This window comes from Chelonia mydas, chromosome 16 (genome assembly GCF_015237465.2).
Source record: "Chelonia mydas isolate rCheMyd1 chromosome 16, rCheMyd1.pri.v2, whole genome shotgun sequence".
In the NCBI taxonomy this organism is placed as follows: Eukaryota; Metazoa; Chordata; order Testudines; family Cheloniidae; genus Chelonia; species Chelonia mydas.
This window is the reverse complement of record NC_057857.1, coordinates 9591746-9604206: the sequence shown is the minus strand read 5'-3', so window position 1 is coordinate 9604206 and position 12461 is coordinate 9591746. Positions and strand designations below refer to the sequence as shown.

The window sequence follows — 12461 nt, the reverse complement described above, 5'->3', positions numbered from 1 at the left end:
TAAGGCATGAGAACTGACAATCTAACAAAAAACAAATCAAAGTGAAAGCTGCTTAAGGCAGCTGAGGGATTCCAGCCTCTGAACATAAAGCTGTTGGTGGATAAAAGCCAGCACTGAAATATGGTGGTTATCTAAACTGCCAAAGGTAAATAAAGAGGTTCAATGAGCATCTTTCCTTTTTAAAATAAATAAGTGATTAATAGATCCTGCTGCCCAGCAGATAATTTACTGTTGATCAGGGTTGTCTTAATGCATCTAGAGGTCTCTACTGCACCATAATTTACCAGAAGTTACTGGTGCACCGGCTAGGAGGGGAAATTGGAAACCCAGAAGGAAATGAAAGGAGCATTGCAGCTTTCTCAAGCCTGCTTCCCTTGAGTACCTGCTTCTCCAGGTAACTAACCCCCCTTGGCTTCCCATCCCTACCAAAGCAGGACTGGACGTACTGCAGAGCGCAAAGCGTTGGGGAAGCCTCATCGGTCTGTCTGTGTGGAGTCAGGGGTTGGAATTTCTAAATCAGCCTGGTTTTGGAGGGCAGGTTCCTGGATCCTGCTTCCAAATGTCCCATATGAGCTAGATGGTGGGGCGGGGGGGCCACGCCTGGCCCTGGCTGCTTGTCCCCTGGCACAACCTCAGTCAGACAGGAGACAGTTCCTGCTCTGAGGACTAACCCCTTTGGAAGGCACCCTAAATATATGCCAGAGCAGCCTGCTGTTGGCCAAGGTTAAAAAAGAAGTTAAACTGCAGCGTTCTGTTCAACCATTCCAGCCTTGTAACACGGCACCAGGCTCTTCCTGCCAGGTTGTTTGGTAGAAGGGCTTGGAGGTAGTTGGGCTGTTGTCACTGCATGGCTTTGCTTCGGTTCACTTGGTTTGGTGCTAAAGCTTAGAAACTACCTGAGCCTAAACAACGAGGAGCCCTGAACCTAGTTCATTCACTGGAGACAGGCAGGGGAGATGGTCTAGCTAAGGTACTTCGATGACACCAGGTGTCATATATACTCTCATATCTGAGAACTTAACAATCTTTACTGTATTTATCCTCACAACGAGCGCTGAGAAAATACTTGTTTTTTCCTTCGTTTGACCAACAAACTGTGGGGAAAAAACGCATCACTTTGTTTTGAACAGAAACTGATTTTTTTCCCCTCATGGAAAAGACCCCCCCACACACAAAAAATCCCACAAAATTCTTGTGTGTCAAAACCAGGTGTTCCATGTATTGATTCAAATGGACATTTGTGAATAGTTTGCATTTTTCAGCGAATTCATTGCAGGGGGAAGTGCCCACTCCTCCTCTCAACACCCCATGAGGTGGGGCTATTAACCTTATTTTACAGGCAGGGAACTTAAGTCTACAACAATTAATGACTTGCCCAAGGTCACCCAGGAAGTCTGTAGCAGAGCAGGGGATTGAACTCAGGTCTTTCAAGTCCCAGGCTAGCACCCTAACCATTGGGCAGTAACTTCCTGTCACTATGGTGGGGAGGGGCCGTGGAAATACCATGAGAGATGTTCCTTGGGTGGGATGGGCAGGAGAGATGGAAATTAAAATGTAGTGCCCTGGGCTTAAGGATGTGTGTGCAGGGGGAGTGGAGCGGTGAAGAGATGGCTCGAAAGGGTCCTTGAGCATGGCCCGTGTGTAGGGCCCTCATCATGTGGCACCCCCAGGATGGCTCTGGTCTCATAGGGAGGGCATGTCATTCGCCCAGCCTGGAAGAGAACTTGCAGGGGGGTTGAGTTGTGTATCTTGGTGCTGAGTGAACAGGCCAGCGAGCTACTGAGTTTCCTTTCCCCTGAACCAGCCCCACCGGCCAGCTTTCCAGGAGCCCCTTGCGGGCTGTGCCTTTGATTCCATTGCTTCCTCCTCAGAGTCTTGTTCTGCTCTGTGTTGCAGGTGCCTTTTGAAGCCACCTTCTTTGAAAGTGGAGTGATGCAGAGGCAGCCAGCGGGTGCCTCTGCTCTGCCAGCCATAATGATTGCTGTCCAAGCTGGGTCAGGAGGAGAATAGCTTTCATCTCCCTCTCCCCTACCCCTCCCTTTCTCCTGGCGATCCTGTATCAAAGGCTAGCTGGAGAAACTCTGCCCAGCACTGTTAAGCGCTCTCCAGAAGAAGAACGAACCCTGGGAGGCTTACCTTTAAAATCTCAAAGTTTCATGCTTTTTGTGTTTGGGGCAATGCGGGGATAAAACTCACCATTTTGTTCTGGCAGCTAGAAAAGCTGATGAAGGAGCAGCAGCTGGGGGAGGGCGGATTGCCAGAAAGAGATGGACTGAGTGTGGTCTGGAGTGTGGAGTCTGGAGGACAGGACCGTGTAAGGATGCGATGCTAAAATTATTACCAGGCAGTGCAGGTGCAATGCCTACAATTAAACTTGCCCAGCACTTCCCCATTTTCAGTTGTGTAAAACTTTGTTGAGATTTAACCGGTCGAGCTGAAATGTTCCATGCTGGGTGTCTTCTTCAGGCTGAATTTCTCTGGAAACTTTCAGCTGAAATGGCTCTGCCATTTCCAAGAGTGAGGCGAGGGAAAAATGCATTTGTTGTGCCCAGGGTTAAAAAAATTCATACTGCCGTTTGACTGGGACGTGCTAACGCCCCCTTGCTTTGCAGCGGGGACTTGAAGTTTGGCAAGGGGATGGCCTGGTACTGTTTCCATGGGGGAAACAAAAACACCCAAATTTGGCCAAGGTCTAAACCTTTGAAAAATCCCAGTTCACACTTGCTCAGCAGAGACTTGTTAGAGTTTGGCAGCCAAATTCTCTGAAGACACCGTCTGCAAAGAGCACGCTCCCTCCTCTCACACAGCTCCTGTGTGCCAGCCAGACTATGCATGTGCCATGCCCACAGAGTGACTGAGTGTGAGCTATCCTCCTGGGGCTGAGAGGGACTGTCCCGGCAGTTGCTGCTCTGGCACTGGGCACGGGAACGAAGAGCAGGGAGATTCTCTCTCCTGTGTTTTCAATGTTCCCTCTGCCGGCACCCAGGAAACATGGAGGAAGCAGGCTGCCTCAAATGCAGAGGGGACAAGAGCCAGACTGGAGGGAATAGACTGGGACAAGGAGCCTGGGGGTGAACTGGAACTGGGAGTTGCTGCAGGTGGACAGGAAGAGATTGGGACTGGCTGGGGTAAGGAGATTAGGAGCCCACGAGGGGGAGGAATGGGTGCAGGGGGAGGGGAGCCTGAGATTGGACAAGGAGCCTGAGTGAGACTAGCTAGGTGAGGAGCCGGGGACGAAAAGCCAGGAGGGAGACAAAGGACTGGGACTGGCTGGAGGGGATGTGTCAGTTGGGGTCAGGCTTGGCGGCCATTGGATGGAGGGATCTATGACAACTGGAGCACAGAATGTGGATTGGAACCCACAATCCCTGAGTCTCGCCATTCTTCAGCTGTTGGCAAATATCTGAAACCCACTGGCAAAGTGTGTCTCATCCCCTTCTAGTGCTGGTCCTCATAGAGGATGACAACCTTCTACTGCTAGCAGTTCATTAGCCCAAATGGTGGGTCTAACCCTACCAACTCATCTGATAACCCATGTGGGTGTCCGTGTGTTGCCACATGATGCAATTAGGTTCCCCCTCCAGTTAGCTTGTTTTTAAAGCTAGCAAATTACACATGCAAACTATGTTAAAAAGAATGGTAAGGTTGCAAAGTCAAACGCTCAGAAGTGAGGATATGCCAGTACTGTGGTTGCCCATGAAGCTCTAATTCAGCCCCCTTGTGCATCTGCATATTATATTATACAGTCTTTGATTACATGACATGTTGTTTTTTCCTCAAGACCCCTCCCTCATTCACCATCTACATTAATATCTCATTCAAAAACAGCAAGAAACCCTGCCCTGCTTGTCCCTGAGCTGAGATCAGTTTCAGTGAATTAATGAGCTTGTAAATCTGCAAACAGGATTAGAGATAAAAGCACCTTTATTGAGACTTCTGGCTCCTGAGGAGGATTTCAGCAGGGCTGCTTCCAGGTTTCCATGCAACTGGGGGACTTCTGCAACCCTGCAATCCCTGCTGTCTTATTTGCCTGGTTTAATAATTAACGGGACCCAAGTTGTAAAATTGAATGTAGCTCCTGTGTAAGTGGGGGGATTGCCCTGGAAATACCCTAGGGTGAGGCATCTGCTTCTGCCCGGGCTGGATTAGGTCCTCATGCTTTAAATAAAGATGATCAATGGATTGTGCCTTGAACTCAGTGGGGTATCTGCAAAGTCTGTTAACACCTGGGTTGCAGGGAGATCTAATCCAAGGCAAAGTCAGTTTGTTCGTTCTTTTTCTCTCCGTCTTTCTCCATCCCTGGCCGCTGCGGCTGATGTGGTTCACAGTAATTTAATATTGGTCTGGGTAGCACCTGGCCAAGAAAGCTCTTGAGGGGGGAGGACAGCTGGTGCTAGAGTATTGCGAGGAGCCTTTATTGTGAAGGAGGTGGTGGAGTGTGTGTGTTGGGGGTGGCTTGCTGCTCTGTGCTCTTCCCCCCAGGAGGCAGGCTTTAAAAAACAAACAGCCCAACCAGAATGCATCTCCCCCGCCCCCCCCCACCCAGGCATTTTTAAAATTAAAGCACAGTCTGGACTCTTCTTTCCAAACGCCACCCAGGCCCTGGGGGTACATGAGGGCCGCCAAGGGGGCCTTACAGTGTAGTTAATAGCCAGGTGGGACATGAGGCCACACCATTAGCTAAGTCCCAACAGGTGCTATGTGAGGCACAAGGGAACATGTGGTCCCTGCCCTGAGCAATGTTCCCTCTAATTTTTCCCATGCATGTGCAGAATGAATTTTGTTATGTGCACCAATATGGAGTTGAGGTGGGGTGGGGCCAAAGGGTTCAAAGTGTGTGTGTGTGGGGGGGGGGGCTTAGGGCTGGGGCAGAGGGTTGGGGGCTAGGTGGGGGGTGAGGGTTCTGGTCGGGGGTGCAGACTCTGGGCTGAGGATGAGGGGTGCAGGGCTCAGGGCTTGGGCAGAGGGTTGGGGTGCAAGGAGGTGAGGGCTCTGGCTGGGGGTGTGGGCTCTGGGCTGGGGATGAGGGGTTCAGGGTGCACGAGGGGGCAGAGGGTTGGGCAGGAGGAGGGTGAGGGCTCCAGCTGGGGATGCGGGCTCTGGGCTGGGGATGAGGGGTTTGGCGTGCAGGCTGTCCCGGTCCGCGGTGGGGAGAGTGGACTCCCCCAGCCCTCTCTCACCACAGCTGCACCTGGGCTGGCGGGGAGAGGTGCTTCTCCCTGGCTGCGGCAGCTCCGGAGCTGGGGGAGAGCGTCTCTCCCCGCCTCTCCCAGGCCGTAGCAGGTCTGGGGGCCAGAGCTGCAGGAGAAGCTGGCACCTTCATGCCTCCCCACCACATCCCTGAGCGCCTGCATTGCTCTTGATAGGCTGCTGCACGGCCACGAAGCTTAGAGGGAACTTATGCCCTGAGGAGCGCACAGCCTAAATGGAGAAGCAGCACTGACACCCTGCAGGATCCAGGGGACGGCTCTGCCGCAAGGCAGCTTCAGGTTGGGACTTCCAAAGAAGCTGAAGGGAATTAGTGGTCAACTCCTGTCAAAGTTCAAAGGGTTTTGGGTGCCTAACTCCCTTAGGCTCTTTTAAAAACCTCAGCCTGAATTCTTGGGGGGGGGGGGGTGAATTTTTGAGGCTGTGGGATGACGTGGATTTGTGGCAGTTACGGGCTTCACAGGAAAATCAGGATGGAAGGAAGGGCCTGGAAGAAAAGATGAGGGTGGGGAGACCTTCTGGGGTGCAGAGAGAGGGAGTTCCAGTTGTAGCGGGTGGCATGCAAGTGGGAGTGTGAGGCTTTGATGGGCTGCAAGGTGAGGAAAGAGATGGTGGAGCTCTGTGCTGAGATGAACAGGGGAGGCTGAGCTCTGAGGGAATTCTGGGTACCTGATGTCTGCTAACCATGGCTGCACTCACATCACAAATGGGAATTTTCTTGTGACACATTGTGTTTGGAGCCATGAGCCAAGATGACGCCATTCCCAGTAACTCCCTGCATCATCACATGTGTGCTGCTGAGCGCCGGCTGAACCTTATCAATGGAGAATTTTGCATATCGGACGCTTTTTTCCAAGTGATTTATTCTGCTTTGTAATTGGTTGCAGTGATTATAATCTCGTTTCTATTACTCTGCAGTCCCTGTCTGTCTGTCCCCTCCCCGTTTAAGAGAAATAAAGGAATCGCTGACGAGGGGCGACTGTCTTGTCTTTAATCAGGTGCTCCCTGTTCTCACTCTGTCAGCTGCTTGTGCTCAGATAAATCCAGCTCATATGCAAGGATCTGTCTCATCTGCCTGGGGCAGCCCACTGTCCCTGTCAAAAAAGAATGATGATGGGAGGGGGTGGGGGAAGAGAGGCTGGCAAGATTGGGGGTATGCAAGAAAAACAGGGACAATATAGTATGCAGTGTTGGTGTAGCCGTATTGGTCAACCCAGGGAAGAGATCCCAAATCTTGAGCTACTCAGAGCAAGACTTTGGGGCCAATTTAAAAACAAAACAAAACCCAAACATCTCCCCAGGTGGCTTGGAGTGTGAAGTCAGGTTTATGTGAAGTCTCAGCTGTGCTAAGATTTTGCTTTCCTATAGATGATGTCAACTGACTTCACCCAGATTTGTATCTGGGAGTGTGTTGTGATGGGAAACCTGGAACCGCTGAGTTACCGGGAAGGTAAATTTCCACTCCATCCTTGAAGTTTTAGGCGGATCAGAAAGGAATTGCGGAGACATCTCTCTCTCTCTCTCTTGCTTAGCTGATGCCAGCTGGCTAACATTTGCCCTTCCTGGGTGGGTTGGGGGAGGCATTTCTTTTCCAGCCTAGGGTCCCTGACGTGGGTCTCCCAAGTCCCATATTTATACAGTTTTAGGTAATCAGCAAATGCTGTCACCGGCTCGCCGAAGACACTCAGCCTGAGTAATTTTACATGTCAGCACCATCCATCACAGAGATGCAACCCACAAACATGTGAAAAGCTGCTGAAGGAGGCGGAGATGGCTTCTGGCTGTGAAGCTTGCTGGTCAGTCCATTTCCCAGCGAAGAGCGTGGAGAGCATGTTAACCCCTTTCGGGATGTGGCTGCAAAAGGAACACGACCGGGCTTGTATTCCTTTCCTGCAAGCCCTAAAACCTTGGATTGCTTGGGCTTTGCTACGGCATTTACTCCTGAAAATATCTTGCCAACACAGAGAATGGCCCAAGCAGTAGAGGTGGGAGACCTTGTCTACACTACAGGTTACTTTGGTATAACTTAAGTTGCTCAGGGGTGTGAATAATCCACACCCCTGAGCGCCGTAAGTTATACCGACCTAAACTTTGGTGAAGACAGCGCTACGTTGGTGAGAGAGCTTCTCCCGCCAATGTAGCTACTGCCTCGGGTGGAGGCAAGAGTTATTAAATTAACGAGAGAGCTCTCTCCTGTCGGCATAGAGCGTCCCCCCCACAAGCACTGCAGTGGCTCAGCTGCACGGCCATAAGTGCTGTGGTGGAGATGTAGCCATAGAGACTGTTGGTCAGATAACTAGGGTTTACGTGTGCTTCCATTCCCATCTGCATGGGTTCTCGCTGCCCTGAGTTTTGAATCTCACTCTGAATCGAAGCTGCAGAGTCTCACCTGGTTTTGAGCTCCACAAGGAGCAGGGAAGCTGGCAGAACCCTCGCTCAGACCCACGCATCAGCCCAGGCACTCTCTGTGAGCCTGGGCAAACACTCTGATGTCCCTGGGCTAAGTTTCAAGCTTGGGATGGGACCTGTAACCTCATGAGCTCCACAGGCGTTCACTTTCCTTGCAGACTTTTCGCACATGGCTCTCTCAAGCAGCCTTCATCTCAAAGTGCCTGCTCTTTCCCCAGGGTAAATGCTGGCCCTTTTCGACTAGCCTGGTAGTTTGCAGTGGCATTCCCTGGCGGCATGCCCTTGTAGTCTGGCATTGATCCGCTGTGTGGAAATCAGATGCTAGGTGCTAACAGTGATTAGGACATGGCAGGAAGGCGATACGGCTCGCCCGCTTTGACGATCTACGTTCTTGGTCACAGGGTATTGTTTAAAGCCCTCTGCCTTGTTGCCATGAGCGCAGGTGGCAGGAAGCCTCGGAGCAGTTTATATAGCCATTTCCACATGCTGATAATCCTTTACTGTTGCGTTAACATGTTCCAATCATTTGCTATCTTTTAGGACCTTAGTGGAAATATTCACCTAGCTGCAGGTAATTAACGGCTGCACTTTAGTGCCCTAAATCACACGCTCGGTAAAAAATACCAAGCAGCAGGCACCATTCGCTGTGGCGAGAATCATTGCAGCACCCTTAATCGCTCCTGGTGCCTTCTGGGTTGTCTTGGAGCTTTTGAGACCAGTGCCGATACTCAGCTTTCAAGCCACCTGCTTTTTAGAGCTTGCCACCCTGCACTTGCATACCCTCCGCCCTTTCCTGCCTGTGGGCTGCTTTCAGGATTTTGGAGATGCCCTCAGCAAGCTGAGTCCTGCGAGGATCCCTAATTTGCAACCACGTGGTGACACTGGCGTCTCATGCTATGCACTTTGAGGGTGAGAGGAGCTGGATGGATGGATGGTTGTGTTTGTCTGGACACCTGCGTTCAAATCCATTCCCGCTGCACCAGGGAAGGAATGACTAATAGGTCATATTCCCTTATTGATACAGCAAACCCTTAGAGGTGCAGCAAGCCCCAAGGTGCCAGTTCTGCATTGTCCGGGGGACCGCTTCCAAACGGCCAGCAGTGTGGCCGCAGTGGAGGGCTGGCTTTGTCATCTCCCCTTTAAGGAGCGGGGTCCCTTCTCAGCGCCGGACTCTGGGCGGACTTGACACAGCACCCTCTCCTGGAGGGACTAGATGGCTTAATGGATTGATTGAATGGGATTCCTGATCTTTTGCATTGCATCCATGGTCTGAATGCAACCTAGGCTGGTGGAGACCAGACTTGTTCCTATCTGAAGGCTGTTGGGTTCCAATGTGAGATGAGTTGATTTAGTTCCTAGCTGGGGAGTGTTCTCTTCACAATATATTGCCCTCCACCTCCTCCCCCTTATTGGCAGTCTCAGCAGAGGCTAAGGTCTGAATGGGCCAAGTGACCAAGGGCAGAGGCACGTTGGTGAGACTATGGGGGTGAAGCTGGCACTGCTACTGTCTGTGCCTACGTGCTCTGCTGATCGACAGACACCGGTCTCCAGGGTTGTCCGTTCCGTGCATTTCCCCAGCTCTCTCCCCCTCCCACTCATCGCGGTGATTAAGAATTTTACAGGGCAGAAAGTGCACTTTCATTTGCTGGACCCTTGCCAAGAAGTGTGGAAATTGCACTTCTGCATAGAATAAAGGGGGTTTTAAAGCAGTAAAATATTTTAATGGCAGTTCAGAGGGCCACCGTCAACCCCTAGAGGTCTCTTTTCTTTTAATTTTCCATGAGGATTGGCAGACTCGTGCCAAGTCTATTCCTAAGTTGATTTTTCTAACTTTTGCTTCTCCTAAATGTTTAAAACCACCGGTGGGGGGTGGGGGGGGAAGGAGGGGGCTCTGCCTGGTCAAATGAGTCTGAGTGTATCTGGGCGCCCCTAGCTGGGGGATGTAGCAGACCAGTGGACGTGTTACCCTTTGGGCATGGGCAGGCTCATCTTTCCACGCCTTGTTTTTGTTCCTTGGGAACATCAAAGCAAAGGGGGCGGGTGAAGTCACAGCTCCATTTTTCTTCCCTGCTGTTTGTATTGCGGTAAAGCCTAGGGGCTTCAACGGAGACCACAGCTCCCTAGGCCCACAGCAGAGACAGCTTATGGTCTAGACCCACGCAACAAAGGGAGAGGAAGCAACTTGACAAGGTCACACAGCCGGTCGGTGGCAGATCAGGGAACAGAACCCAGGTCTCCTGACTCTGTTTCATGTCCTGTATTCTGGACCACATTGCCTCTCATCTCCGCCTGCTGGCCTCTCAGGCAGATATGACACAGTCCATGTGGTTCACTGTGCTTGGGTCCTTAGGAGAGCGGTTTAAACTCAAGGTCCTCACTGCCATGTAGATAGAAAGCTCTTTAGGGCATTTTTTTGTTCTGTGTTTGTACAGGGCCTAGCACACTGGGGGTCCTGATCTATGACTGTGCTCCTAAGTGCTACTGCAATACAAATAATAACACCCGGACTTTAATGAGCCCATGTCTTTATTTGGAGAAGCAGGGATTTAAAGAGATGGCAGAAGGGGAAGCTGGATAATGATTTCCTGAGTTTTGCTGAGGAGCGCACAGCTAAGTTTTGTGGGTGAGCCCCTAAGATGGCAGTACTGATTTTTCTCCTCACTTCCTTTCAGGTGGAATTGGATTTGGACGTGCCAAGGGAAACTCTGGCTCAGAGGCAGATGACGAAACCCAGCTGACCTTCTATACCGAGCAGTATAGGAGCCGGAGACGGAGCAAAGGTAAAATAAAAGAACCTGCAGTGACACAGCAGCTGTGAGAGGCAAAAGAAACAAACACTCCAGTTTACCTCCTTTCGCTGCACCCCTAGCTAAGAGGTCTGAAATAATTTGACTCTCGGTCCATAGGTACAAATCTTCATGCCCAATAGCTAACATCAGCCTATTCATAAAGATTTCCCAGCCTGGGACTATCCCCTGCCAGCTACTAGCATGTGGGAGACATTAGCAGTTTCCTAGTGATTATATTAATTGGCTTGGTTGCTTGTTATGGCTATTCCCTGGTTTCCAATATCAGCCACATTAAAGATTTAGGAAGCACTGATCAGTGACCCCAGCATTTCCTCCCCTTCTTTCCCCTTCATGCACCAGACCCCCAGCATGCTGGAAGTGGAGTTGGATGGATGGATGGAGCTGGTCTTCCCAGTTTTGAACAGTATACAGCTAATTCGAAAAACATCCATCACTGAAACACTAAGCTGTAGATCTGAATTAAGGAAAGGGGAGGGATGGGGAAGCACAGCCCTTCAAAAGTCTCCAGCTAAGTACCATTTCCAGTGCATTATATTATAACTACAGAGGGTTTTCAGTACAGCCTTGCTAAGAGTATCATGGACATTCTGTTTTAAGGCCTTATAGACACTAGGCATTTCAGCCACTGGCAGCCAGCCACTGGTGTCACTGCACCAATTCATACCTCTGATGTCAACACACACAAGTGTGATAAGCCACAACTTGTACTGGGGAAGTTTACTATCCATGGCAGTGGTGCTCAAAGTGTCTTCACTAGGGATTTGCGTTGGTAGAGCCGTGCTATTGGTCCAGCCACCCGTGACTGTAATGGTGGCGTTTCCTGAGGATACGTAAAGCTCAATTTCTGTCACTTAAAGTTTCTCAGCAAATTTCCTATTGGACTTGAATTTTCCATGCTTGTTCTCAGCCCAAAAGCAATTAAAAAACAAACACAAAATTGAGGTTGAGGCAGGGACTTAATCTCGTAAGTCACGTTGTGAGTTAAAAGAGAGAGAAAGTCTCTTCCAGGGTTTAAAATTACTTCCTACATTTTCCCCCATTCAAATAATGCCAGGGATCACTTTGTTTCTAAACCTCTGATCTAGTGTGTGTTTAGTCCTCAATAGGGGAAATAGGTGACTTTTGTTGCTGCTGTTGCTAAGTCTGAAAACCACCATCAAGAAATAACCAAGTTGGAAAGTGATTTTAAGATTGCACCTATGGCTCTGAGTCCTGAATTTGTTTTCTTTGTTAAGCCAAGCAGAGCCAGAGTGCAGCATTCTAGATAGGTGCCAGAGCCCACCAAACTAAATACAGCTCCATTTATTTCCGTGATTAGGCATTCAGATAAATGCGCATAACATGTTTATTTCAATGTGAAATTACCTCCACACCTACGGTTGGCCCAGTGATTTCACGTTAGAACAAACACACACATTGCATTTATTTATGTGGAATAGGATTGCGTTCAGGTGTGTTCTTGTATCTTCATTCTTTTGGAAGAAAGGGAAATCCAATGTTACATAAATTTTCACTGGAATTATACTTGCCCTTTTAAGCACGGAAAGTCAACAAAGGTTCCCGTGGCAGCATTGCCTTAGTCTTGTTAAAGATACAGGCCTCAATTTTGGAAAAGGGGTTAGTGAATTCTTCAGTGATGCTTCAGTTTTTGCTGTGAAAGGAGTTCTCCCACTTCAAACAGTCGTGTAGAGAGCAATCCTGCAATGGCTGGAAGACAAGATACATTTTTCAAAAGCATCGAAGTGACTTAGACCCCAAGTCCCATTGATTTTCAAGGAGTCACTTTTAAAAATGGGACTTAGGGTACTAAGTCATTTAGGCACTTTTAAAAACCCCACCCATGGGATTCAGTGTTTGTTTCTCAACCAGTGGGTTGTTACCTCTGGGGGTGTGGGTAGGGAAACACACAAGGCAATTGGGGGGTCATGAGTCACTGGAGATTTTATTACAATCTAAAGCAAATAAATTCTTGCTCCTCCTTTCCCTTCCTCTTCAAAGTCAGTGTTCTCTGTCTGGTTATTACTTATACTTAAC

General features: G+C 49.7%; 1 protein-coding gene across 2 annotated transcripts in view; it reads left to right on the top strand.

Annotated features, from left to right (window-relative positions):
• The window catches only part of ASTN2 (astrotactin 2), a 592122-nt gene that overhangs the window by 182753 nt on the left and 396908 nt on the right, over positions 1-12461 (top strand). For both annotated transcript variants that reach the window (XM_043530271.1, XM_037879485.2), the window contains exon 5: positions 10290-10397. In XM_043530271.1, the coding sequence (XP_043386206.1) occupies positions 10290-10397 (108 nt within the window). The remainder of the gene's footprint in view (positions 1-10289; positions 10398-12461) is intronic.